Source organism: Hyla sarda, chromosome 5 (assembly GCF_029499605.1).
Source record: "Hyla sarda isolate aHylSar1 chromosome 5, aHylSar1.hap1, whole genome shotgun sequence".
Taxonomy (NCBI): domain Eukaryota; kingdom Metazoa; phylum Chordata; class Amphibia; order Anura; family Hylidae; genus Hyla; species Hyla sarda.
This window is the reverse complement of record NC_079193.1, coordinates 302,492,182-302,519,009: the sequence shown is the minus strand read 5'-3', so window position 1 is coordinate 302,519,009 and position 26,828 is coordinate 302,492,182. Positions and strand designations below refer to the sequence as shown.

Below are 26,828 nucleotides of genomic sequence, written 5' to 3'. Positions count from 1 at the left end.
GCATTCTGTGCCGGGTGCTACTCCAGTCTCAGAAACGCTGAGTTTCCAAGACATAAACGTGACATCAAGGCCACGCCCCCTCCATACACATTCATGTCTATGGGAGGGGACGTGACAGCGGTGGGATCCCCGCAATCAGACATCTTATAACCTTTCCTTTTGATAGGGGATAAGATGTTTAAGGGCGGAATATCCCTTTAAGTCATCTAGTGATCACCAACGCCATGTAAACTTCAAAAGCATAAACGTACCTTTACAAAAAATCTTTTATCTGTCCGTGCAGGATTGTAGGAAGCCAAGTATCCAGCTATGAGCAGAAACTTTGAGTAAAATGGCAATTCTACATGGGCATGTGCTGACAGTCCTGGAAAGATACATGATGCAATATAACATACAATTCACTAAATTCACTATTGAAAAGTAATAGTTTTAGAAGATGAATTGTTCATTTCGAAAAACATTGCCCATAAATCACCTTTTAGTTGTGATGCTTCTCCGTCTTCTTGCTGTATCCTTTCCCATTGAGAGCTGTGGAAAAAATAAAAAGTCATGGTGTTCCTGTAAAGTGATTCCATGCCAATAATAATGCAACTCAGAAAACAATGCTTTAGGATATCAAGAAACCAAGAAAATAAAAATAAAAACTAATAAAATATCAAAATAATCAATCAAGTCACATATCTTCTTTCCCTAATTTTCAATGGGTATTTCCATCTTAGATCCACAGAATATGCTATAAATACATGATAGGTGCGAGTCCAATCTTTGTGACTTTCACTTACCTCAACACCCTCATAGGTGTGGTTTCCAGAGGTTGGACCAGCACTCAGCACAGGCAGAACTGCCATCAGGGGCCCGGGCAAGTGAAAAAAGAAATTAAGGGGATGTTGCTGCTACTCCCTCCTCCCTTATATCAGGGGTGTAGTTTAGGGGAGCATGTCCCCGAGGAGTCGGGGGGAATTTGTATAGACGTAGGACATAGAAAGGAATCTATGTCTCTATAACACTGCACACACAGAGGAGGAGATCCTGCACTTCTATGTCTCTATACACTGTACACACAGAGGATAAGATTCTGCACTTCTATGTCTCTATACACAGAGGAGGAGATCCTGCACTTCTATGCCTCTATATACTGTACACACAGAGGAGGAGATCCTGCACTTCTATATCTCTATACACTGTACACACAGAGGAGGAGATCCTCTTCACTGATGAAAGAGGGAAGAGATAGAGAACACTATGGAGCTTTAACTGCACTGCTACACAGTTCTCTCTATAATCAAGCAGAGATTTAGAAGCTATTTACAAATACCTAAAAAGGGTACTCTGGGATTAAACTTATTAACATTTAGCCCAGAATGCTGGGGGGGTTAACACATCACACTAGGCTCAGCAGCACTGTTATGCCTCGACCAGTGAGAAGCAGAGCCGCAGTGTAACGTATTAAGCTCCAGTAACCAGGAAGAAGACCTGCCCCAAGAGGATGGGGCAGTGATACCAGAGGCAAAGGGGGAGTGGCGGGAGGTAAGTCCATGTATTCTGGGCAGGATGGTAAAAAAATAAAATAAAATAAAGTTCAACTCTAGAGTACCCCAATAAAAGGAAAACTAAGAAGATTTAAGCAGCCAGACAGATTAGATGGAACAGTGCACCTATCAAGCATTTGTGGCATATTCTATGCATACAGTCATGGCCGTAAATGTTGGCACCCCTGAAAGTTTTCAAGAAAATTAAGTATTTCTTACAGAAAAAGGATTGCAGAAACACGTTTTGCTATACACATGTTTATTCCCGTTGTGTGTATTGGAACTAAACCAAAAAAGGGAGGAAAAAAGTATATCTTTTAACACTTACCGTAAAATCTCTTTCTCTAAGGATCCATTGGGGGACACAGACCGTGGGTGTATCTTGCTGTCTCTAGGAGGTGTGACACTATGGTAATTAAAAAAGTCAGCTCCTCCCAGCAGCATATACTCGCCTTCAGGCTCTGAGCTAGTCAGTTTAAGTTCCAGAGCAATAGGAGGAGACCAATAGGGCAAAGAAAAACCCCAAACTGTCCGAGAACCAGAAGAAAAAACACAACTGAACACACCCTCGGACAGAGAACCAAAGGAAAAACTCAAAAAGGGCGGGAGATGTGTCCCCCAATGGATCCTTCGAGAAAGATTTTACGGTAAGTGTTAAAAAATCTCCTTTTTTCTATCGGCTCCATTGGGGGACACAGACCGTGGGACGTACCAAAGCCGTCCCTTGGGTGGGCAGAGAAGTAATCAGGCAGACGGACGATCCACTGCCGCCTGCAACACTTTACGAACCAGACTAGCATCAGCCGATGCGAAAATATGAACTCGGAAAACCTCGAGAGAGTGTGCAAAGACGACCAGGTAGCCGCCTTGCAAATCTGCGAGGCAGAGGCTCTATTCTGGAGAGCCCAGGAAGCCCAACAGAACGTGTGGAATGAGCCACAACCCTGAAAGGAGGAATCTTCCCCTTACAGCGATAGGCTTCCGCAATGGCGGACCGAATCCACCAAGAAATGGTGGCCTTGGAAGCAGGCTGTCCCTTGCGACGACCGTCCGTAAGGACGACAAAGGAATCACACTGACGAAACGAAGAAATAATGGAGAGATAAGACCGAACAGCCCAAAACTACATCCAGCTTGTGTAGTAAGCGCTCCTTAGGATGAGAAGGATCCGGACAAAAGGACGGGAGGACAATGTGCTCATTGAGATGAAAGGCCGAGACCACCTTAGGCAAAAAGGAAGGAAGTGGCCGGAAAACAACCTGTCCTGGTGGATCACCAGAAACGGAGAACAGCAGGAAAGAACTGCCAGTTCAGACACCCTCCGAATGGAGGGGATAGCAACAAGAAACGCCACTTTCCAAGAAAGGAGGCGGAGAGACACCTCTCTAAGGGGCTCAAAGGGTTCACTCTGGAGGGCACTCAGAACCAAGTTCAAGTCCCAAAGGGGAGAAGGTGACCGATAAGGAGGAACAGCATGCGCCACTCCTTGCACGAAGGTCCGGATATGAGAAATAGAAACCAGGGGCCGAAACCTGACCTTTAAGGGAGACAACCCCAGTTCCAACCCCGACTGCAAAAAAAGGAGAGAAGACGGGGAACCGAGAAGGTCACCGGGGAGAAGTCCTGAGCTTCACATCAACGAAAATAAAAACCACCAAGTATGGTGGTAAATTCGAGCGGAGGGGGGCTTACGAGCCTAGAGCATGGTGTGAATGACTTGGGAAGAGAACCCGCGGGCCTCAAAACCGCGGTCTCAACCGCCAAGCCAACAAATGCAGCAACTGTAAATTGGGGTGGCAAGAGGACCCGAGGGAGTAGGATCGGGCGGAGCGGAAGGCGCAGAGGAGCGTCGGCCAGGAGCCTGACTACGACGGCGTACCACGACCTTCGGGGCCAATCTGGAGCTACCAGAAAGGCGAGGACGTCCTCTGCCTTGAGCTTCCTCGGGGTCCCGGAACTTGGACACAAACGGAAGGATCTTCCGATTGTGCCAGAACGCGAAGAGGTCCACTTCTGGAAAGCCCCAGAGGTCGCAGAGCTGCGCGAAGACCTCTGGATGAAGAGACCACTTGCCGGGGGTCGGGTGAGGACCGACTGAGGAAGTCCGCTTCCCAGTTGAACACTCCCGGAATGTGAAACGCTGAAATGGCCGGAACCTTACTCTCTGCCCAGGTGAGAATCTTGGTCACCTCGACCATGGCTGCCGAGCTGCGAGCGCCGCCCTGTTGATTATGTACGCCACGGCCGTGGCGTTGTCCGACTGAACGTGACTGAAGATGGGACTACCAATGAAGAAGACAAGGAAGAATCGCCCGTAATTCCAATATGTTTATCGGAAAAAGGGTCTCCAGGGGAGACCAGAGTCCCTGGACCGTCCAATCCCTGAACAAGCCGCCCCAGCCCGACAGGCTGGCAACCGTTGTAACAACCTGCCAGAGAAGGGGAAGAAATGACCGCCCTTGGAGAAGAAGGGGGGAGCGGAGCCACCAGAGGAGAGAATGACGGACGCTGCGAGGGAGAACAATCAGACGATCGAGGGACAGAGGAGACCTGTTCCATCGAGAGAGAATCGCCAGTTGAATGGGGCGGAAATGAAACTGGGCAAAGGGTACGGCCGCCATAGTTGTCACCACCCAAACCAGGACGTCCATACTGTGCAGATGGAGACGGATACCTGGGTCCGAAGGGAGCGGACCCCCGACCAGAACGCCAGACGTTTGTCCGGCGGAAGCCAAATGCGGCAGAGGCCGTTGAATCGAAGTCCCAGGAAGGTTAGAGATCGTGTAGGACAGAAGACTGACTTGTCCCGGTTGACCATCCACCTGAAGCGAGTCAGAGAGTGACGTCCAGATTCTCCAGAGTCTGGGCTCTGGTCAGAGCCTTGATGAGAGGGTCATCCAAATAGGATATCGCAGAGATTCCCCTCGACCAAACAGGCCCAACACTGGCGCAAGGATCTTTGTAAGGACCGAGGAGCCGTGGCCAAACCAAAGGGGAGGGCTACGAATTTAAAGTGCCCCTCCGAAACCGCAAGCGGAGGTCACCGATGATGGCCCGGAAGTATTGGCACATGGAGGTAGGCATCCTTGATGTCCACCGATGAAGGGAAGTTTCCTTGTTCCAGGGACGCCACCACCGAACGGAGAGATTCCATTCTGAAGTGGTGGATGAGAAGGTGATGGTTGGATTGGTCGCACAGAACCATCCATCTTGGGGACCACAAAAAAATTTGAATGGAAACCCCGAAAACGTTCCCCTGGAGGAACGTGGACGATAACCCTCTGGAGAAGCAGAGACTGGAGAGCCGCTCGAAATTGCTTCGCCAAAGGAGGTGACCGGGGGCCCGGGATCGAAAAACACGATCCCTCGGAAGGGAGGCAAATTCGATCCAGTAACCGTTGGACATCACATCCCTGACCCCTCTCAGAGGTCCTGCGCAAGGAATACCCCCTCAGGGCGGACACCACTACCCGGGAGGCCTCAGCCACCGAACGGGAGACTTGGGTCAAGGAGAAACCCAGGGTGGAGGAGCGGCTGAACCCACCGGGACCGAAAGGGCATCAGGGGGTACCAGGGGGTCTGGGGGGAGCAGTGGAGCAGGCAGGGCAAGTGGGCTCAGCAGAGCCAGACATCTTGGGATTATAGTGCTTACAAAAATACTAAGTCACTGAAGTTCCAGGTTTCTGACTAGAGGGAGGAACAGCTCTGGGAGCGGACATAATGGTGAAAAAAGAGATAGAGACTAGCCTTCTCACCCTGGTCTGTGTCCCCTGTCAGCTGCAGTGAGGAGAACCCACTCCATGCAGCTAAGGAGACTAAAAAAGACCAGCCAATAGAAAGGGAGGGGCGTGCCCGAAGTAAGGCACCCAGTAACCAGCCCCAACATTGTGAAAATCGCGAACACACATCGCTGATTGGAGGCTGCTTCGCGCCCCTGGAAGCTCCCAGCCCTGGGGGCGGAGCTAAGATCGGCCGAGAAGGACTGTCATGGCACCCGCTCCTTGTCCCGAGTGCCATGTCCAGTCCGCATAGCGCTCGGGGGAATAGAGCGGGCGGCCTAAACGACGGCCGACACAGCCGGCGAAAGTGAAAGTAAGCCGGCGCAGAAGCGCCCAGCTCGAAGAGACGCCGCGGCTGTAAGCCGCGGAAAAGGCATTGGAGTAAAGCGAAAGTAAGCCGGCGCTGGAAGCGCCCGGCCCGAACAACGCCGCGGCAGACAGCCGCATATAAGGCGCTGAAGTAGTTGCACCAAGCACACACACACATAATAAAATTAAGTGCCCACAGAAGTAAAGTGCCCTATAATATATGCCCCCTTAGGTGCCACTGCTCCCCCAATAAAAAGATGCAGCCCCTGTAAAATGCAGGCCCATAAAACTGAAGATGGGCCAAAAACAGGGGGTCTCCAGAGGTTGCGAGTCCGTACCTATGGAGAAAAAAGGGGGGAAAGTACTTACCTCAGTCAGAAGAACTTACCTAATGGAGTCTTCAGTGAAGTCTTCAGCCAGGACCCAGACCCATGAGGTACCACCCAGGCGCTGACCGTTGGCGAGGGGGGGTTAACAGCGCATATACGCAATGTCTGTGCCCCCTTACTCGCAATGGGGAAACAGTGAACCGCAGTTCCTGAGTCCCCACCTGAAAACGGAAAAGAAAGGGAATAAAAAAACTAACACGTCCCTATACTAGAAAAATAAAAAACAGAAGATCTGGACTGGAGAATCCAGCCCATGTCCACCTCCTTCAGACGCTAAGCTTAAACTGACTAGCTCAGAGCCTGAAGGCGGGTATATCCTGCTGGGAGGAGCTGACTTTTTTTATTACCATAGTGTCACACCTCCTAGAGACAGCAGCATACACCCCACGGTCTGTGTCACCCAATGGAACCGATAGAGAAAAAGCAAATTGGACATAATGTCACACGAACCTCCAAAAAATGGTCTGGACAAAATTATTGGCACCCTTTCAAAATTGTGGAAAAATAAGATTGTTTCAAGCATGTGATGCTCCTTTAAACTCACCGGGGGCAAGTAACAGGTGTGGGCAATATAAAAATCACACCTGAAAGCAGATAAAAAGGAGAGAAGTTCACTTAGTCTTTGCATTGCGTGTCTGTGTGTGCCACACTAAGCATGGACAACAGAAAGAGGAGAAGAGAACTGTCTGAGGACTTGAGAACCATAATTGTGGAAAAATATCAACAATCTCAAGGTTACAATCCATCTCCAGAGATCTAGATTTGCCTTTGTCCACAGTGCGCAACATTAAAAAGAGGTTTGCAACCCAGGGAACTGTAGCTAATCTTCCCGGGCGTGGACGGAAGGGAAAAGTTTATGAAAGGTGTCAATGCAGGATAGTCCAGATGGTGGATAAGCAGCCCCAAACAAGTTCCAAAGATATACAAGCTGTCCTGCAGGCTCAGGAAGCATCCGTGTCAGCGCAAACTATTAGTCGACATTTATATGAAACGCTATGGCTATGACATAAAAAGCAAGACAATATGCTTGAGTATGCTAAAATCCTTCAGGGAAAACGTCTTGTGGACAGATGAGACCAAGATAGAGCTTATTGCTAAAGCACATTCTACTGTTTACTGAAAACGGAATTAGACCTACAAAGAAAAGAACACAGTACCTACAGTTAAATAAGGTGGAGGTTCAATTATGTTTTGGGGTTGTTTTGCTGCCTCTGGCACTGGGTGCCTTGAATGTGTGCAAGGATTTTGGGTCACACTGTACAGCCCAGTGTCAGAAAGCTGGGTTTGCTTCCGAGATCTTGGGTCTTCCAGCAAGACAATGACCCCAAACATACATCAAAAAGCACCCAGAAATGGATGGCAACAAAGCGCTGGAGAGTTCTGAAGTGGCAGCAATGAGTCCAGATCTAAATCCCATTGAACACCTGTGGAAAGCAGTTTGCAAAGGAAGAGTGGTCCAACATTCCGGCTGAGAGGTGTAAGAAGCTTATTGATGGTTACAGGAAGCGACTGATTTCAGTTATTTTTTCCTAAGGGTGTGAAACCAAATATTAAGTTAAGGGTGCCAATAATTTTGTACAGCCCATTTTTGGAGTTTGGTGTGACATTGTGCCCAATTTGCTTTTTTGTCCCTCCCTTTTTTGGTTTAGTTCCAAAACACAAAGGGAATAAACATGTGTATAGCAAAACGTGTGTTACTGCAATCCTTTTCTGTGAGAAATACTTCATTTTCTAGAAAAATTTCAGGGATGCCAACATATATCGCCATGACTGTATGCCATAAACGGCTTAGATGGAAATACCCTTTTAGGGTGGGTTCACACGCTAGTAACTAGCAACGAGTTTCACAAATCCCAACTGAAGTAACCAATGTCAAAAGTATTGATGGAACCTGTGAGAAGTCTGGCTTCCATTACAGCAGGAATGTGCGTAGCCCTTTTTTTCTATTTTATTTCTATACATGTTGTCTATTCCACATTAAGCTAAAGTGATCGTCATGTAGTCCAGTTATCAGCAGCCAGCAGTATTTGTGACCTATTAGTGATAGCTACATCCAGCTTTTTTGCATCACCTGGCTAGTAATATCACAGGCGTCCTACCTTGATATCTCCCTGAGATACACAGTCTGCATGGCCCTCTTCAAATGTGGCTCAATGTTCCGAAACAACTTATGAGTGTCTGTCTCTTTCGCTGAAAATATTTAAAAAAAGGAAGAAATAAACTTCTGGCAGATACATTTTCATTGCCATTGCATCTAAAGTTGGTAATATTTTATAATCACCACATTTTGTGAAAGAAGTTGTTCTATATCTCCTGGTAAATTATAAGACATGGCTGAGCACAAACACCAACTCTATCCCTATGCTTTGAAGCTGGGTTCTAAATAACAATGGGGAGCAAGGAAGCCTCTTCTCCACCTAGAAGACACTTATGGCCTATCTTCCATAGCACAATTTCATAACCTGTAGCTCTAAAGCTGTTGCAGAAATAAAAAGTCCCAGGATGTCTTCATAGCCTTGGATTGTCAGGGCATGCTGGCCATATGTAGTTTTGCAACAGTGGGAGATACACAGAGGTTGGAAATCACAACTTTTTGACATGTTCAGATAATTGACTTTTCTAATAGTTTGTTAGTATATGTACGATTGTGATTGTCTGCTCCACAATGGTACATTCAGTTGAGTAGATCTGCCCTGTGTGTTGTGGAGTGGACCGCTACACACATATCTTCTATCTACCCGAACTTTGCCAATAATTCTGTCTAAGGGAAGAGATTAAACAGCCTGAAGAAACCTCTTTTCCACATAAGGCAAGTAATGATTGAAATCCTTAAAATACAGTCTACACTAGAGCCCTGCACGGGACAGTTTTTTTAAAATCCCGCTCGCTCTCGACCTTTAGACTGATCCGGCCCGCTCCCGTAGGGTGTTTGCTCCACTCCCGCCCGCTCTATTTGTGTCCAATCCCGCCAGCTCCCGCTAAAATGTTTGTCCTATCCCGCCCACTAACATAAGAATGTACAGACACTAGGGTGCAATGCTCTGCACATCCTCCCCATGTATAGCAGTACTCCCATAGGTATGGTGCTCCCATAGGGTATGTGCAGACTGCAGAGCATTGCACTCTAGGGTTTGTAGAAGACCCTAGGGTACAATGCTCTGCTGTCTGCACATACCCCCTAGGTATGCGTGTGCAGTGTGCGTGTATGTATGTACATCCCGATACAGGTGGGGGGTATGTGCAGACTGCAGAACATTGCACCCTAGGGTCTGCAGAAGACCCTAGGGTGCAATGCTCTGCAGTGTACTTACCACCATGTGCATAGCAGTGCAGAGGCCCTGGCTGGGAGGATTACCAAGATGCAGTCACTTACATACCCAGCCGGGCCGCAGCATGGGCACAGGACACTTTGTGTCTTTGTGTGTGAACATTGGTGGTGGCAGCTCTCTGACCTACCGGGCTGGCAGGAGAAGATGGAGAGAGTACAATACACGATACTCCAGGGCAGGCTGAACTCAGTGGGCTCCACAAAATGGCTTTGGCGGCAGAGAGAGGAGACAGTACTGGGAGGGGCACTGTGAGTGAGTGTGAGTGTCAGTCACTGTCTCTTTTCGAGTTATATTGAGGCTGGTGCTGGATTTTGCGGGACCCGCAGGCATAGTGCCGGACCCCTCGCCCATAGCAGCCTCCTGACCGGTCGCTGGTTTTGGGTTGGGTTCCGCGGATTCCCAATCCCAATGCAGGCCTCTAGTCTTCACCAGTGTTTCCTGGTTGGAAAATACTGGTCTTCAGCATAAATGATTTGAACGTTGATACATTTAAGTCTTAAGTAAAAGTCAAAGAAAAACAAAACCCCATTCCCATGCAGAAATATTTTATATCCGCTGCTGCCACCACTAGGAAGTCCAGTCTGTCTGCAGTTAAAACAAGTCAACAAGAAAGTAGCCCTCCTACCTTCTCCTTTAACAACTGGTTCACAAAATTTTGGAAAGTTTAGGGCAGCCTGCGTGAGACACAAGAGGAAACATGCTACATCATATGCAAATTAAAAGGTTACATTGGGAGGACACTTATTGATTAGACTGTGTAGTGTAAGATCACAGGAACAAAGTCCTTGATATGAAGCAGTAATACGGCACCCATAGAGGTGCATGGGATCTTACAATACCTTTTTAGGTCTCCGAATTGCTGCATCAGATGCAATGTTTAAAATATATTGTCCCTTAGAAACTGCCTTAAACAATATCTTCTACATATGGCAACCGAGGGAGCTGTTGTACAGCCTAAATGCTATATGTTTGTTTCCATTCAACAGTTAAAAACTGTCCTAGCACTGATAGGGCTCATTTATACTATGGAATCTCCGTCTGGAGCGGGCACCAGCAATACAATGTACAGCACTAGAACCAGTCACCGGGGTCTCAAACGGCAATGTATTTCAGAATGAATTATACTGAAAGAATGAACATGTTCATTCTTTCGGCAGAGTCTGGGGTCCGCAATTTCCGTAGTGTGAATGGTGTAACAGAATGTGATTGAGAACAATAGGAGTCTGCTGCACCATATTTTCCAAGCGGAATTCCGCTTAGAAAATCCGTAGTGTGAATGGGCCCTTACTGTCCCAAATAACTCTGTACTAATGAGCCATAGTCAAAGCCATAAATAGCATACATTATTGTATTCTGATGGTATCTCCAGGAAGCTATACTCTTAGGAGAGTGCACCTTCGCAATGCATGATCTAATTGGATCTGGCACAAAATTTGTTCTGCTTGATTTATCTAAAATCTGTCAGAAACAAAAAAATAAATAAAAAATTCTACATTACTGTATTAAACTAAAGAGAACCCTTACCAGATGCCTAAGCTCCTTTATGTCCCGGCAGACAGCGTAAAACACCCCCAGTAGAATATTGATGAATGATGCATAGAATTCAGGTGAGTATTCTTCAGGATAATCACTGGACAGAATTTTCTGTAGTTCAGCTGAAAAATAATAATGGTTTTATTTAATAAAAATAAAAAAACTTACCATTTTCAGTTTTACAATCCCCTTTTTCAAGACTAGAGAACTCTCATGTTGGGTTCATATGGGTGCTCAGATGCAGTTACAAGCCAAATGTTTTTACAGGTATAAAGTAAAAAAAAAATTCCTTAATTCAAATCATACAGCCAAAAACTGCGTCAATTTACAGAACAGTACATGTGGTTTTTCCATGCAAACTCGCTAGTTATATGTAAACAGAGCCTTAGTTAGCTTGTCAAAAAACTGTTTAAGAAATTATGAGTATTAGTGTTATAAAGATCTTTCCACTGGAGATATGTTCTGCTAACAATGCAACAGATTGATGTTTCCATTTATAATGGGCGGAAAAGGCTACAATATTTTAAATCTTAGTTAACCCCTTAAGGACCAAGCCCATTTTAACCTTAAGGACCAGGCCAATTTTATTTTTGCGTTTTTGTTTTCCCCTCCTCGCCTTCTAAAATCCATAACTCTTTTATATTTCCATCCACAGACCCATATAAGGGCTTGTTTTTTGCGTGACCAATTGTACTTTGTAATGAAACCTCTTATTTTACCATAAAATGTACGGCGAACCCAAAAAAAGTATATTTTTTTAGAGAGGAAATTTAAATGAAAACCACAATTTTGCACATTTTGGAGGGTTTCGTTTTCACACTGTACACTTTAGGGTAAAAATGACGTGTTCTTTAATCTGTGGGTCAATACGATTAAAATTATACCCATGGCTAGATACTTTTATATTTTTTGTACCGCTTAAAAAAAAAAATCTAAAACTTTTTGTACAAAATCAGTCATCTAAAATCGCCCTATTTTCACCACCTATAACTTTTTCATTTTTTTGTATATAGGGCAGTATGAGGGCTCATTTTTTTGCGCCGTCATCTGTACTTTTTATTGATGCTACATTTGCATATATTAGATAATTTTTTATACATTTTTTGGGAATAAAAGGTGACAAAAAAGCTACATTTTTGGACTTTTTATTTTTTACGCTTACGCCATTAACCGTACGGGATCATTAACATATTTTGATTGATCAGACATTTACGCACGCAGCGATACCAAATATGTTTATTTTTCAAAAAAATTTACGCTTTTTGGGGTAAAATGGGAAAAACTGGAGGAGATTTTTAACCTTTTTTTACTTTTTATTTTTACATTTTTCAAATTTTTAATTTATTTTTTTAAACACTTTTTATGTCCCCATAGGGGACTATCTATAGCAATCTTTTAATTGCTAATACTGTTTAGTGCTATGCATAGAGCATAGCACTAATCAGTATTATCGGTCATCTTCTGCTCTGGTCTACTCGATCTCAGACCAGAGCAGGAAACGCCGGGAGACGGGTGGAGGCAGGTGAGGGGACCTCCGTCCAGCATTACAGATAATCCCCGCGGCGGTGCTGCAAGCGATCCGATCATCTATTTTAACATGTGCATTGCCGCAGATGCCGTGATCAGTACTGATCACGGCATCTGAGGGGTTAATGGCGGACATCCGCGCGATCAAGGATGTCGCCCATTACCGGCGGGTCCCCGGCTGCTGATAGCGCCGGAACCTGCTGTGTATGACGCGAGCACCGCTCCGATGCTCGCTGTCATACACAGGACGTAAATGTACGTCCCGGTGTGCGAAGTACCTCCAAACCAGAACATACATTTATGTCCATGGTCATTAAAAAGGATATTGAAGGGAAAAAAATTTTTTATATATCAACTGGCTCCAGAAAGTTAAAACAGATTTGTAAATTACTTCTATTGAAAAATCTTAATCCTTCCTGTACTTAGCTGCTGAAGTTGAGTTTTTCTTATCTGTCTGGCAACAGTGCTCTCTGCTGATATCTCTGCTTGTCTCGGGAACTGCACAGAGTAGAAGAGGTTTGCTATGGGGATTTGCTTCTACTCTGGACAGTTCCCGAGACAGGTATCAGAGAGCACTTAGACAGAAAAGAACAACTCAACTTCAGCAGCTCAAAAGTACTGAAAGGGTTAAGGGTTTTTTCCTGGATAACCCCTTTAATAGTAAGATCCAAGGAAAACTGTCCAATCACTGGAACACTAATAAAAAAAATAAAAATAAAAAAATAAAGAAAGAATGTAAAAGAACTTCCTTTATTACTATTAAAGCCAAATGTGAAGTAGAGGAAACCTACCTTTACCATAGTCCGTAAAATATATGGTCAATGGCTCAAGGCAACCTGTGTTTGGTCGGAATGTCTCCCAGGCTATTTCTGTCAGGAATATTACTGTTACATTACTGCCAGTCTACAATATAAAGAGAAAACTAGTTACCTACATTCTAAATACCATTATATATACATGTGTATGATGTGAAAGACACAGAATGGTGTCCCATTTATCCAAATATAGCTAATCATTCTGTGCACTCACCAGTTCCTGAAGTCTAAGGAATCCTGGCAAGAGATTTGCATCCATTTCCCGCAGAATATCTGCCTTATCAAGGACCTATCATAAGAAAGTTTATCCTTTTTAGATATAAAAGCTGTTCATATAATGCAAGGAGATCGAAAACATGGAGTAAAAACACCTAGGCCCTTATTTACTAAGAGTGTTGTGTTTCTCTGTGGGTTTTAATTCCCTGCAATTTATTTTCAACGGTATTTACTAAGGTTTCCCTACATTTTGCTTTTTTTTTGGGCTCTAATCTGTAGGGTTTTCCTCATCTGAAATCCACCACATTTTCTGTGGAAACCTTATTAAATATGTTGAAATATCAGGTCCACGCCCCTTTTCGGTGACCACGCCCCTTTCCCCGACGACCATGCCCCTTTTTCATGTTTTCTTAGCAAAATGGAGTTAGTCAGGGTTTTTCAATTCTGGTGCAAATTCTGGCACAACATGCCAGAATCTGGCGCACAACCCCACAAAATATGTTGGGTTTGCAATAGTAAATGAGGGTCATTGTCTGTATTATTTAATAGCTTAAAGGGAACCTGTCCACTCCAGATAATGCTCGCAGCTCGTGTCAAAGAGATTGTGCCAATTCCTGGTCCTGTCACTACACAAGGAATCGCCCAATCACTGGCAGGTTCACTGCTAGATGGCATTTCCTTATATCAAGACAGGGACCAAGAATTGGAGCTCAACAGGGACCCAGGCAATGTTGGATTGGCAGCAAGGGATCGTTGAGGTAATGCTTTAAAGGGGTACTCCACCCCTAGACATATTATCGCCTATCCAAAGGATAGGGGATAAGATGTCTGATCGCCAACTTCGCTCCGTGCCAGATGACTGGCGATGAGGAGGCTCGTGATGTCACAGTCACGCCCCGCTCGTGACATCACACCCCCTCAATGCAGGTCTATGGGAGGAAGCGTGAAGGCCGTGACGTCACGAGCGGGGCATGATCGTGCCTTCATGAGCCTCCGGCGCTGCACCCGATGCTCTGAGCGAATGCCGGGTGCAGCAGGGAGATCACGGGGGTCCCCAGCGGCGGGACCCCTGCAATCAGACATCTTATCCCCTATGCTTTGGATAGGGGATAAGATGTCTAGGGGCGAGGTACCCCTTTTAATTTTATCTCTTTATAACAGAGTCTGCCTCCTTTTATTCCATTTTATCCCACTGGACAACCCCTTTATTGCACTTATGCCTTTTGTTACCATTTCACTAATACTAACAGCAGCGTTTTCATGTTCTAAAATCTCAGGACTCACAATTATAGCCTGAAATCCATTTTTTATTTAGCATCAGTAAACATCTCTGATGTTTGATTTCAAGCTACAATAGTGAGTGCTGAGATTTTTTTGCATATTTTTCTGAAGTTTCTCCGTCTGCAAGCAACATATGAGAATATCTGAATGCCGACCTCCTATTGAAAATATTGTTTATTGGTTAGGTCTGAAATAGATAATGAAAACACATAGGAATGGCTAAACTACTCACAATGTAAACAGTCTCCTTCTCCAGTCCTTGACTTGAAATTGCTCTCTCATAATAGCGGACAAATTCATTAAATGTGTCACATCTCTCGTATGAAGAAAAATCATTGTCAGGACCAGGGCAGTGATTGTAAAGCTGGCTCAGTATTTCTTCAAAAAGAAGTCTGGCTGTAAAACACTCCACGCAATTCACAAAGGTATGAGGAAGCTGCAAAACAAAAATCTCATAAACATGTATATACAAAAAAAAAAAAAAAAAAAAAAAACTGTAGTGCAGGCCCATTAGAAAATTTTCTCCAAGTTGTCGCCATTATGATTTTATAGAGTAAAATTTTCAGAAATAGGGTATTGCTACTGGTCCAGTTCCTTATAATATTCTTTAAACTGTATGTGCAACATAGGCCCATTACTCAGTGGGAATATAGACAAAAATAGCTGAATGGGGGCAACATTGTTTACAGCTCATTGCCTATGCTACAGATCACCTTTCCTTACTCTGAAGCAGAGTGCTGACATCACATTCTCTCTGCACAAATTTAATTTCTACCAGAAACCATATATTTGAACAAAAATCACCGTCACACAGGCTTTTCTGCAAGCTGTACGGTGTCTGTGAGTCATGCAAAGTGTTAGTAGCCTACACTAAACCAGCAAATCCTCTGTGTCAGAAATTACATACAATTACAGAGCAAGAGCCCTCCCTGCTGGAAGCAGGAAAAGAGAGTAGACTCTGCTATGAGCTGAAAAGGACAGAAGAGAACGTCCCTTTAATAAATAATATAATAATGATTCCTCTATTTATAAAGCACCTACATATTCTGCAGAGCTGTACACAGCCAAGAATCACTCAAATCTGTCAATATCCCCATTGGGGCTCACAATCTAAATTTCAAATTTACCTATTAGTGTGTTTTTGCAGCGTGGGAGGAAACGTGTCCCGGGAGGAAACCCATGCAAATACAGAGAGAACATACAAACTTCTTGCATATATTGTCCTTGGTGGGCTTTCCGTGCTAACCACTGATCCCCCATGCTGCAGGATGAACAATAAAAAATGGTGGGCAGATTCAGCCTTACCTCAAGTGTACTCAGCGCTGTCTGCAGGATGTAAGTCTTCCCTGTTCCAGTGTGGCCATAGATAAAAATAGACGGAAAGCTTAAATGAGAACGCTGAAATACAGACCATCATCAAATTAATGAGTGCCATGTCACTGCAAAGCAATTCATGTTTATACTAAGGGTTGTGAGGTACATGAGGAAAGTCTTGTTAAGTCTCCTACAAGGGACTAAGTTAACTCCTTAATGACACAGAACGTATATTTACCTTCTGCGCCAGCTCCCGCAATATAAAGCGGGGTCACGTGGTGACCCTGCGTCATATTGGGTCGGTCCATCAACAGCCAGGACCCGCAGCTAATACCAGACATCACCGATCGCGGTGATGCTGGTATTAACTAGGGATCGACCGATATTGATTTTTTTAGGGCCGATAATATGTGAACTTTGAGGCCGATAGCCAATAACGTATACCGATATTCCAGTATAAGTTATCGGCTACTCCCCCCCCAGAAGCCGCTACAGATCAGCGATTTAAAGTGGGTGCTTTAAATCAATGAACTACAGCAGCTTTTGCGGGGCCGGAGGCCGCCGCCGCCACCCGCTTCTCTCCCCCTGCCTGTCTAGGGGTCCCTCCCTAGTCCAACCACCGCCGCTGCCCCATTGCCTCCTCCATCCCCGGTTTTATAATTACCTGTTCCCGGGGTCCGCGCTACTTCTGTCTCCAGCAGCGTCCTGAGCTGTCATTGTGTGCACTGATGGTGACGTCGCGTTGAGGACGTCACTAGTCATTGTGCAGCGCAGTGCACAGCAATAACGCAGGACGCCGCAGGAGCCAGAAGCAGCACGGCCCCCGGGAACAGGTAATTATAAAACCAGGGATGGGGGAGGCAATGGAGCAGCGGCGGCGGCGGTCTCGGGGCGGCGCATTATCATTATTGCCGATACCGATAATGTCAAAAATCGTGAATAGTATTAACCCTTCAGACCCATTAAAGTTGACCACCGCGTCTGAAGTGAAACTGAAAGCATCCCGGCAGCTCAGACGAGCTGTTCGGGATGGCTGCGGTGAAATCGCGGCATCCTGAAGAGCTTGCAGGACACCAGGAGGGTCCCCACCTGCCTCCTGCGTGTCCAATCGCCGAATGACTGCTCCGTACCTGAGATCCAGGCAGGAGCAGTCAAGCACCGATAACACTGATCAATGCCCGGCTATTGCATGGCAGTGAACAGTGTAAGAAAACAGTGTATGCCATGTTCTAGCCCCCTATGGGGGCTATAACATTGCAAAAAAAATAAAAAAAAAATAAAAAAATAAAGTGTTAATAAATGTGATTTAACCCCTTCCCTAATAAAAGTCAGAATCACCCCCCCCCCCTTTTCCCATAAACATTTTTTAACTATGTAAATAAAAATAAACATATGTGGTATCGCCATATGCGTAAATGTCCAAACTCTAAAAATATATCATTAATTAAACCGCACGGTCAATGGCGAACACGTAAAAAAAAATTCAAAAGTCCAAAATAGCATATTTTGGTCACTTTTTCTACCAATAAAATTTTTTATAAAAAGCGATCAAAAGGTCCGATCAAAACAAAAATAGTACCGATAAAAACTTCGGATCACGGCGCAAAAAATTAGCCCACATACATCCCCATATACGGAAAAATAAAATAAAAGTTATAGGGGTCAGAAGAGGACATTTTTAAACATATACATTTTCCTGCATGTAGTAATGATTTTTTCCAGAATTACGATGATCAAACCTATATAAGTAGGGTATCATTCTAACCGTATGGACCAACAGAATAAGATGTAATTTTTACTGCGTAGAAACAGAAGCCCCCAAAAGTTACAAAATGAAGTTTTTTCGACAATTTTGTTGAACAATGAATTTTTTCCCTGTTTTGACGTGGATTTTTGGGTAAAATGACTAATGTCATTGCAAAGCAGAATTGGTGGCGCAAAAAATAAGCCATCATAGGGTTATGATTTTTAAAAGGTAAGGAGGAAAAATGAACATGCAAAAACTGAAAAACGCTGAGTCCTTAAGGGGTTTACCTATAGTATATTTGGAGTGTAGCAGCATGCTACTTCCAGCCTACTAGAAAGGATGTATTCGTCATATATATATATATATATATATATATATATATATATATATATATATAAATATATGACTGTGGGATCATTACAGACTTAATTATATCTGAATAAGGAAAAAATTAAAAATAGTAATACCTCTCCAAATATTGAAAGCAATGTTGTTAACTGTGATTCTCGGCAGAGGGCGAGCTTCTCCAGGCTCTGCAGCTTCTCCTCCGCATATGGAGAACGTTCTATGGCACTCATGTCTCACGTCAGCATAATAACTGCTAAAAAACACAATTCACACCTGACTTTTAGTGTCCATGATAAAAGAGCAAATTCTCAATGATCGTGGACAGTAAATCCTTCTTGATATTATAGCTCATGTGCACAAACAAGCATGTGTGACACTTCCATCACAGCTACAGCCCGGGTGAAGAATAAGTTACATAAAGGGGGTCATCCAGCTAAATATTTCTTTGCCCCATATGCTCAGACTGCTGAAATTAAAATAACAAACCATAAGCGCCGACCGCAGCGATGTCCTGCCTCAGCTGGTGATAGGCTGAGCTGCAGTGTGATATAATGGGCCCAGAGACAAGGTCGGGGTCAATACATTACACTGCTGCTCAACCAATCACCAGCTGAGGCAGGACATCGCTGCGGCCGGCAATTGAGTGCAGTGTGACATGTCAGGCCCCAAAACCAGGAATACGATCAGGGCCGGAGGACAAGAAGGCAATTCCAGCAACACCGGGGGAACAGGAGGTAAGATAAAGGGGTATTCCAGTAAAAAAAAAAAAAAAAATTTTTTATATCAACTGGCTCCAAAAAGTTAAACAGATTTGTAAATGACTTCAAATAAAAAATCTTAACCCTTCCAGTACTTATCAGCTGCTGAAGTTGAGTTTTTCTTTCCAGTCTGACCACAGTGCTTTCTGCTGACACCTCTGTCTGTCTCAGGAAAAGCCGAAGCAAATCCCCATAGCAAGCCTCTCCTGCTCTGGACAGTTCCTAAGACAGATAGAGGCGTCACCAGACAGCACTGTGGTCAGACTGAAAAGAACAACTCAACTTCAGCAGCTGATAAGTACTGGTAGGATTAAGATTTTTTAATTGAAGTAATTTACAAATTTGTTTAACTTTCTGGAGCCAGTTTATATGAAAAAAAAATAAAAGGTTTTCTCTGGAATACCTTTTTAAAAGGAGTAATCCAGAATAGGAAAATTGTACTCCATACTGCCAGCAGTAAAAAAATAAAAATAAAGAGGTCCATACCTTCCTTCACTCCACCGATGCCGCCGGTAACCCACTCCGGTCTCCGCCGCGATCCTCTTCCTGGTTGCCGGCGAGTCATACCGCACTCAGCCAATCACCGGCCCCAGCGAAGTCCCGACTCGGCCTGTGATAGGCTGAGCAGCAGTGTGATGTTTTTCGGCCCCGGCTGCAGATGCGGTATGACTCGCCTAAAAAGTCGGGATTTCGCTTAAAAAACTAAATATCCCTAAAATTTCCCTATTCCCCTATAAGTTATTTTTTATTTTTCTGTCTACAGACTGTATAAGAGCTAATTTTGCATTGTGATCTGTAGATTTTATTGGTACCATATTTTAAAATGATTAATTTTTTACTCTGGTAAGTAATCATTAGATTATACTGATCAATAATATGCTATTACATATCATAATTCAGTATTGAAAATTTTGTCACAAAAGTCACAAAATATCTTACAGTGTTATACAATCAATTACATTATACAATATCGGGAAGATTTATCAAAACCTGTCCAGAGGAAAAGTTGCCCAGTTGCCCATAGCAACCAATCAGATCACTTCTTTCATTTTGCAGAGGTATTGTTAAAAATTAACCCCTTCCCGCTACATGACGTATGCATACGTCATGAGTGGGCTCCCGTGAAAGAAGTGGGGTCACGCGCTGACCCCGCGTCATATCGCGTCGGTCCCGGCAGCCATCAAAGGCCAGGACCGCGGCTAATACCGGACATCACCAATCGCGGTGATGCCCGGTATTAACCCTTCAGACGCAGCGATCAAAGTTGAAAGTAAACTGTGCCAGTTAACTCAGTGGAGCTGTTCGGGACCGCCGCGATGAAACCTGCCTCCTCGGTGTCCAATCGCCGAATGACTGCTCCGTGCCTGAGATCCAGGCAGGAGCAGTCGAGCGGCGATAACACTGATCAATGCCTGGCTATTGCCAGACAGTGATCTGTGTAGAAGAAAAAAAGTGAAAATAAAGTGTTAATAAAGATCATTTAACCCCTTCCATAATAAAAGTCAGAATCACCCCCCTTTTGCCAATAAAAAAACACAGTGTAAACAAAAATAAACATATGTGGTATCGTAGCGTGTGGAAATGTCCGAACTATAAAAATATATTGTTAATTAAACCGCACGGTCTATGGAGAACACGTAAAAAAAAATCCAATGTCGCGTAATTTTTGGTCACTTTTTATACCATAAAAAAGTGAATAAAAAGCGATCAAAAAGTCCAATCAAAACTAAAATGATACCAATAAAAACGTCAGACCACGGCGTAAAAAATGAGCCCCATATGCGGAAGAATAAAAAAGTTATAGGGGTCAGAAGATGACATTTTTAAACATATACATTTTCCTGCATGTAGTTATGATTTTTTCCAGAAGTACGACAAAATCAAACCTATATAAGTAGGGTATCATTTTAACCGTATGGACCTACAGAATAATGATAAGGTGTCATTTTTACCGAAATATGCGTAGAAACGGAAGCCCCCAAAATTTATAAAATGGCATTTTTTCTTCAATTTTGTCGCACAATTATTTTTTTTTCCGTTTCGCAGTGGATTTTTGGGTAAAATGACTAATGTCACTGCATAGTAGAATTGGTGGCACAAAAAATAAGCCATAATATGGAATTTAGGTGCAAAATTTTAAGCGTTATGATTTTTAGAAGGTGATGAGTAGAGATGAGCGAACTTACAGTAAATTCGATTCGTCACGAACTTCTCGGCTCGGCAGTTGATGACTTATCCTGCATAAATGAGTTCAGCTTTCAGGTGCTCCGGTGGCTGGAGACTCTTTCCTAGGACTGTATCCACCTTTTCCAGCCCACCGGAGCACCTGAAAGCTGAACTCATTTATGCAGGATAAGTCATCAACTGCCGAGCCGAGAAGTTCGTGACGAATCGAATTTACTGCAAGTTCGCTCATCTCTAGTGATGAGGAAAAAATGAAAATGCAAAAACGGAAAATACCCTGCGTCATTAAGGGGTTAAAGAAGCGATCCGATTGGTTGCTATGGGCAACTTTTCCTCTGGATAGGTTTTGATAAATCCCCCCATATATCTGTGCAGATGTCGTTTAGAGATCATTGCTATACATTATACAGTTTTTAGAGATACATTATACAATTTATAGACATACATTGTTATACATTATACAGTCCTTAGATACATTGTTATACATTATACAGTCCTTAGATACATTGTTATACATTATATAGTCCTTAGATACATTGTTATACATTATATAGTCCTTAGATACATTGTTATACATTATATAGTCCTTAGATACATTTTTATACATTATATAGTCCTTAGATACACTGGTATACCTTAGGCTGGGTTCACATCACGTTTTTAGGCAATACGGGACCGCATACGGCTGGGGGGAGCTAAATCCGGGCGCTCCCGTATCCCCGTCGCATGTGGCCCATATGTAATGTATTTAAATGAGCCGACCGAAGTGAAACACTGACTCCAGTCGGCTCATTTTTGCCCCGTATGCTGTTTTCCCACCGGACCTAAAACCATGGTAGACACTGACCACTATAATATATATGTCCGGCACTGACACTATAAGGCTTCATTCACACCACGTTTTTTGCAATTCAGTTCATGTATCAGGTTTTTTATAAAAACCGGATTCCTCAAAACCGGACTAAACTGTATGAAAACGTGTACAAATTTTAACGGTTTGAAAAATGATGTCCGGTTGTATCCGTTTTATAAGAAAAAAAAACCTTAGAAGTTTTTAACTTTTCACTCCATTATGAATAAAGTTTCACTTGTTTGATTGAAATTCCAAGAAAAAAAACTGTGCACATTCAAAAGTCTTATTGGGCAAACAAGATGGAAACGTATGCACATACGGTTCTGTACTGTTCCCATGGACTCCCAGGTTTTAAAAAAAGTATATGGTTTCAATACGGTTTTTCACCCGGACCAAAAACCGTGGTAGGCTACAGGAAAAAAAGGACAAAACCGCACAAAACGGATGCATGGTTTGGCACACAGTTTTCAATGGAGAGTCAATGCATACGGTTTTCAATACGGTTCTATACGGTTTTCAAACTGAAAACGTATACGGGAACCGTATTGCAAAAATGTGGTGTGAACTGGGAGTTGTAGTTTTGCAACAGCTGGAGGCACCCTGGTTGGGAAACACTGTACTATGCAATAAACAGCAGTGAATCCTAACGTGTGGCTCTGCAGCTGTTTCAAGACTACAACTCCCAGCATGCTCGGAGAACCTTCGGTTGTATGGGCATGATGGAACTTGCAGTCTTCAACAGCTGTAAACCTATGAAGAAGCAGTGTCCCGGTGTATGGAGGCGTCAGGACCGGGAGCCCGCTACTCACACACAGATATGCCCGCAGCCTCCGCCGGTGTCTTTACCGGGTTGCACAGCGCACAGCAGTTCCCGCCATCTCCGCACAGCCCCGCCCCCTGCCGGTCACTTCCTCCGCACGTGGGGTCATGACAGCCGCGCGTCACCTCCTCCAGAGCCGCGTAGTCCCTGTGTGAACCTCTTGTGGACCTCTGGGTCCTCTTTATTGTATCCATTATTGTGGATGTGCAGATGGAGTAAACCCTGCAATGTGTATGACCCGCTGAGCGCGCTGTACACACATCTACATCAATGTCTGACAGACCCCCACTCCTCTCTACAATGGGGGGTTCCTAGTTGCTCACCAAATCTCAGATAGTCCCAGAGCTGTGTATTTATATGTATCTGCTACCCCTGTCTATAGAGGAGGCAGCCAAGTGTACTATCTATTGGCAGTGTTTCCCAGGGTGCCTCCAGCTGTTGCAAAACTACCAATCCCAGCATGCATGGACTGCCAAAGGCTGCCAGAAATCCCAATGTGTAATTATTGTAAAAGGCTTCTTTCACTACCGATAGCACACCGCAGTGTGACCGCCATCAGGGGAGCCCAGGGGAGTAGCGGGAGAAAAATTACTGCAAGCGCCATCTTTTTATCCCACTTTTCCTGTAAAAATAAAAATAAAGATTTAAAGGCCTTTCTCAACTAGGAACGACGGCAGTGTGAAAGGGGCCTAAATTAGATAACCCCTTTAAAAGAGACAGTAGAAGAGAGAAATAACGCAGCACTCACCACAAGCTCTTTATTCACGTCTTCTTTATTCGGTTAAAAGCATGCAGACAGGTACAGCAGGCCTCCCACATCCCCCCGCACGCCAGGTCTCCTCTCACCTGCTGTACCTGTCTGCATGCTTTTAACCGAATAAAGAAGACGGTGAATAAAGAGCTTGTGGTGAGTGCTGCGTTATTTCTCTCTTCTACTGTTTGTTGGATTACTGCTCAAAACGCATTGCACCACTGAAACTCACATAGCAAATCGGGTACGAACACTTCTCCATATAGTGGCATTAACCCTTAGCCTGACACTGGTGCCGGTGTATCTCTATCAACGCAGCCTTTAAAAGAGAACTACAGCAAAAATGTAATTCTCCCCTATCCACTATAGCGTCTGAAGATTGGAAGAGAAGCACCCAGCAGCATGCTTCTCCCAACTCATTCTAACTATTGGGGGCCTTCAAAAATGGTGAAAAGTGATGTTTATTTACTCCCTAATGAAGATACGTTTCGGCAACCTCACGTTGCCATTTTCAAGCAAAGAATGGTTCACAACAGTGGGTATTTAAGGTCACGCAGGACCGCCCCTTCAATTTACATATTAAGTGAAGACAAAGTTTGCAAAGTATACAGATGGTGTACATACAGTGACAAGAAAGAAATGATCGGTACATTAATGCATATACAATCAAGTCAAGCATTCCGATCATGCTACATATACATAAATATATAATCGTGCAGTACAGTGATTCTGTGTACAGGTGTGACGTATAATATGTCCAGATAGTGGGCCAGGAGACGGTGTCACTCACCAGGCAGTCAGCGTGGTAAATCGCGGTGCAAGATCACAGAACGCCGGAGTACTTTCAGATCTCAAGCCGGAAGTGGCATCATTGACGCCGTCACGTGATGGTCATGTGTTCTGTAACTAAGAGACCAGGGACGCTGTTCCTCGCTCATGCTCAGAGGTCAGACTGAGGCTCAGTATGTCATATTGGAATGAGGAATCCTTCACAGGTTCAGTACAGCAATCACCCAGCAGGTTTAACAGCACCATGCGGACCGGGAGCGCAGTGTAAACACCGGGCATCCAGGCCACATATGTTAGGACAGTAATCACCAATCAAATTAATGGCCAGCTTAACTATCCACAGTGCATGCCCGCATCTGGAGAAGTACTGCAACCCAGTGGTAAGAGCCATGGAGTCAGGAACAGTTCTTCCGTGATGTCTTCAGTTATTGTTGTTATTATATACAATAAAGATTTTACATGTCTCAAAATGATGCCGAATCTGCCTGTATGTGAGTGCGTCGTCCATTCCACAAGCCCACTTCTGTAAAAAAGAACAAGAGAATAATTAAAATCAACATACAAGGAACAAGATGTAGCAGATCAGTCATGGTTGTTCTACCGTGCATTGCATATTTCATGTGTGACGGTGAAATCTACGTTTAACCCGAAAGGTTTTAATGAGTTCAATTCGTATATATATCCACCATAATCCTTTGATCCCTGAGGGTGGCCAGACGATCACCACCTCTTTTTCCTTTAGGGACTTGTTCTAATAAGGTTCACCTGTGAGGCCATGCACCTATATCAGCCAACTCAGGTGGGGCTTGTAGCCTCTCTCCCTCCTCCCATTGTATGTGTGCTCAGTCACACTGGAGGCAACTGGGAGCAGGGTGCAAGTCGGCCTAATGCTGCTGTAATTGCCCACTGGCCCCTTGTTTTTTGCTTATCACGCACAGGTAGGTTAGCGTTAGGTCCCGCGCCACTTGAGAAACCTTGGCGTTGGCCATCACAGATCCGGTGTTCACTTATACAGGGTGCCTCCAGATGTTTCCCCACTACAACTCCCAGCATGCCCTGACAGCCAATAGATTTCAGGGCAAGCTGGGAGTTGCAGTGGGGAAACAGCTGGAGGCACCCTGTATAGGTGAACTAAGGGTGGAAGTTTCGGCCCCAGCAGGCATCAGTGATGTGGTGCCTGCTGGGGAAGTCTGCCTGGTAGTGAGCATACTACCAGGCAGACAAAAAGGCATTTTTAATATGAAAAAATAAAAATTAAAGGCAGGGAGGGGGTTAGGGATAGATGGGTAATAGGCAGGGGCAGAAAAAAAGTGATGGTGGGAGCTATCCTTTAAATCTTAACCTTGGAGGTGTATAAACTCCACATTTAATGTGCCTTGATCACTATTAAGGCAGTATTAAGGTTCACCTGTGAGGCCGGCACACATATCAGCCAACTTAGGTGGGGCTTGTAGCCTGTCTCTCCCTCCTCCCATTGTATGTGTGCTCAGCCACACTGGAGGCAACTGGGAGCAGGCTGCAAGTTGGCCTAATGCTGCTGTAATTGCCCACTGGTCCCTGGTTTTGGCTGATCACGCACAGGTAGGTTAGCGTTAGGTCCCGCGCCACTTGAGAATCCTTGGCGTTGGTGTGCGGGCTCTGGTATGTCCTTCATCTAAGGATATACTGGCGAATGTCTCAATTTTAACATCAGTGTTGAGGGATAGCCAATGTCATTGTATACATCTACCACAGTAGTGCACCTAAATTTCTGTATTGGAGTACAGTGTGTGGCAGAATTATTTTCAGGGGTACAATGTGTGGTAGTATTATATTCAGGGGTATAGTGTGCGGCAGTATTATATTCAGGAGTACAGTGTGTGGCAGTAATAAGGAGATTACCGTAAAATCTCTTTCTCGAAGGATCCATTGGGGGACACAGAGCATGGGTGTATGCTGCTGTCTGTAGGAGGCTTGACACTATGGCAACAGAAAAAAGTCAGCTCCTCCTGGCAGGATATACCCGCCTCCAGGCCACTGAGCTAATCAGTTTTAGTCCCAGAGCAACAGGAGAAGACCAACAGGTCAAAAGAAAGACCATGAACTGTCCGAGAACCAGAAGAAAAATAACTGAACACACCCTCGGACAGATAACCAAACAGGAAGACCAGAAAGGGTGGGAGCTGTGTCCCCCAATGGATCCTTCGGTAAAAGAGATTTTATGGTAAGCATAAAAATCTCCTTTTCTCTATCGGCTCCATTGGGGGACACAGACCATGGGACATACCAAAGCCGTCCCTTCGGGTGGGCAGAGAAACAGTCAAGCAGTCGGCTGTACCACCGCCGCCTGCAGCACTTTACGGCCCAGACTAGCATCAGCCGATGCGAAGGTGTGAACCTGGTAGAACCACGAGAAAGTGTGCAAAGACGACCAGGTGGCCGCTTTACAGATCTGCGAGGCCGAGGCTTTGTTGCGGAGGGCCCAGGATGCCCCAACAGAACGGATGGAATGAGCCAAAACCCTGAAGGGTGGGACCTTCCCCTTGCTGCGGTAAGCTTCCGAAATAGCAGATCGGAT

General features: G+C 44.6%; 1 protein-coding gene across 4 annotated transcripts in view; it reads right to left on the bottom strand.

Annotated features, from left to right (window-relative positions):
* The window catches only part of ORC5 (origin recognition complex subunit 5), a 31,853-nt gene extending 9,004 nt beyond the window's left edge, over positions 1-22,849 (bottom strand). The window contains exons 1-11 of one of the 4 annotated variants that reach the window (XM_056522098.1): positions 22,758-22,849; positions 18,236-18,369; positions 16,013-16,105; positions 14,940-15,143; positions 13,425-13,499; positions 13,187-13,298; positions 10,860-10,990; positions 9,961-10,009; positions 8,106-8,196; positions 476-528; positions 252-364 (exon numbers count right to left, since the gene is read on the bottom strand). In XM_056522098.1, coding sequence (XP_056378073.1) covers positions 252-364; positions 476-528; positions 8,106-8,196; positions 9,961-10,009; positions 10,860-10,990; positions 13,187-13,298; positions 13,425-13,499; positions 14,940-15,143; positions 16,013-16,105; positions 18,236-18,346 — 1,032 coding nt within the window. In that variant the 5' untranslated portion in view covers positions 18,347-18,369; positions 22,758-22,849. Of the gene's footprint in view, positions 1-251; positions 365-475; positions 529-8,105; positions 8,197-9,960; positions 10,010-10,859; positions 10,991-13,186; positions 13,299-13,424; positions 13,500-14,939; positions 15,144-16,012; positions 16,106-18,235; positions 18,370-21,693; positions 21,712-22,720 lie in introns of those variants that run through there. The other 3 variants (XM_056522097.1, XM_056522096.1, XM_056522099.1) reach the window with 3 other exon arrangements.
* Positions 22,850-26,828: the final 3,979 nt, after the last annotated feature.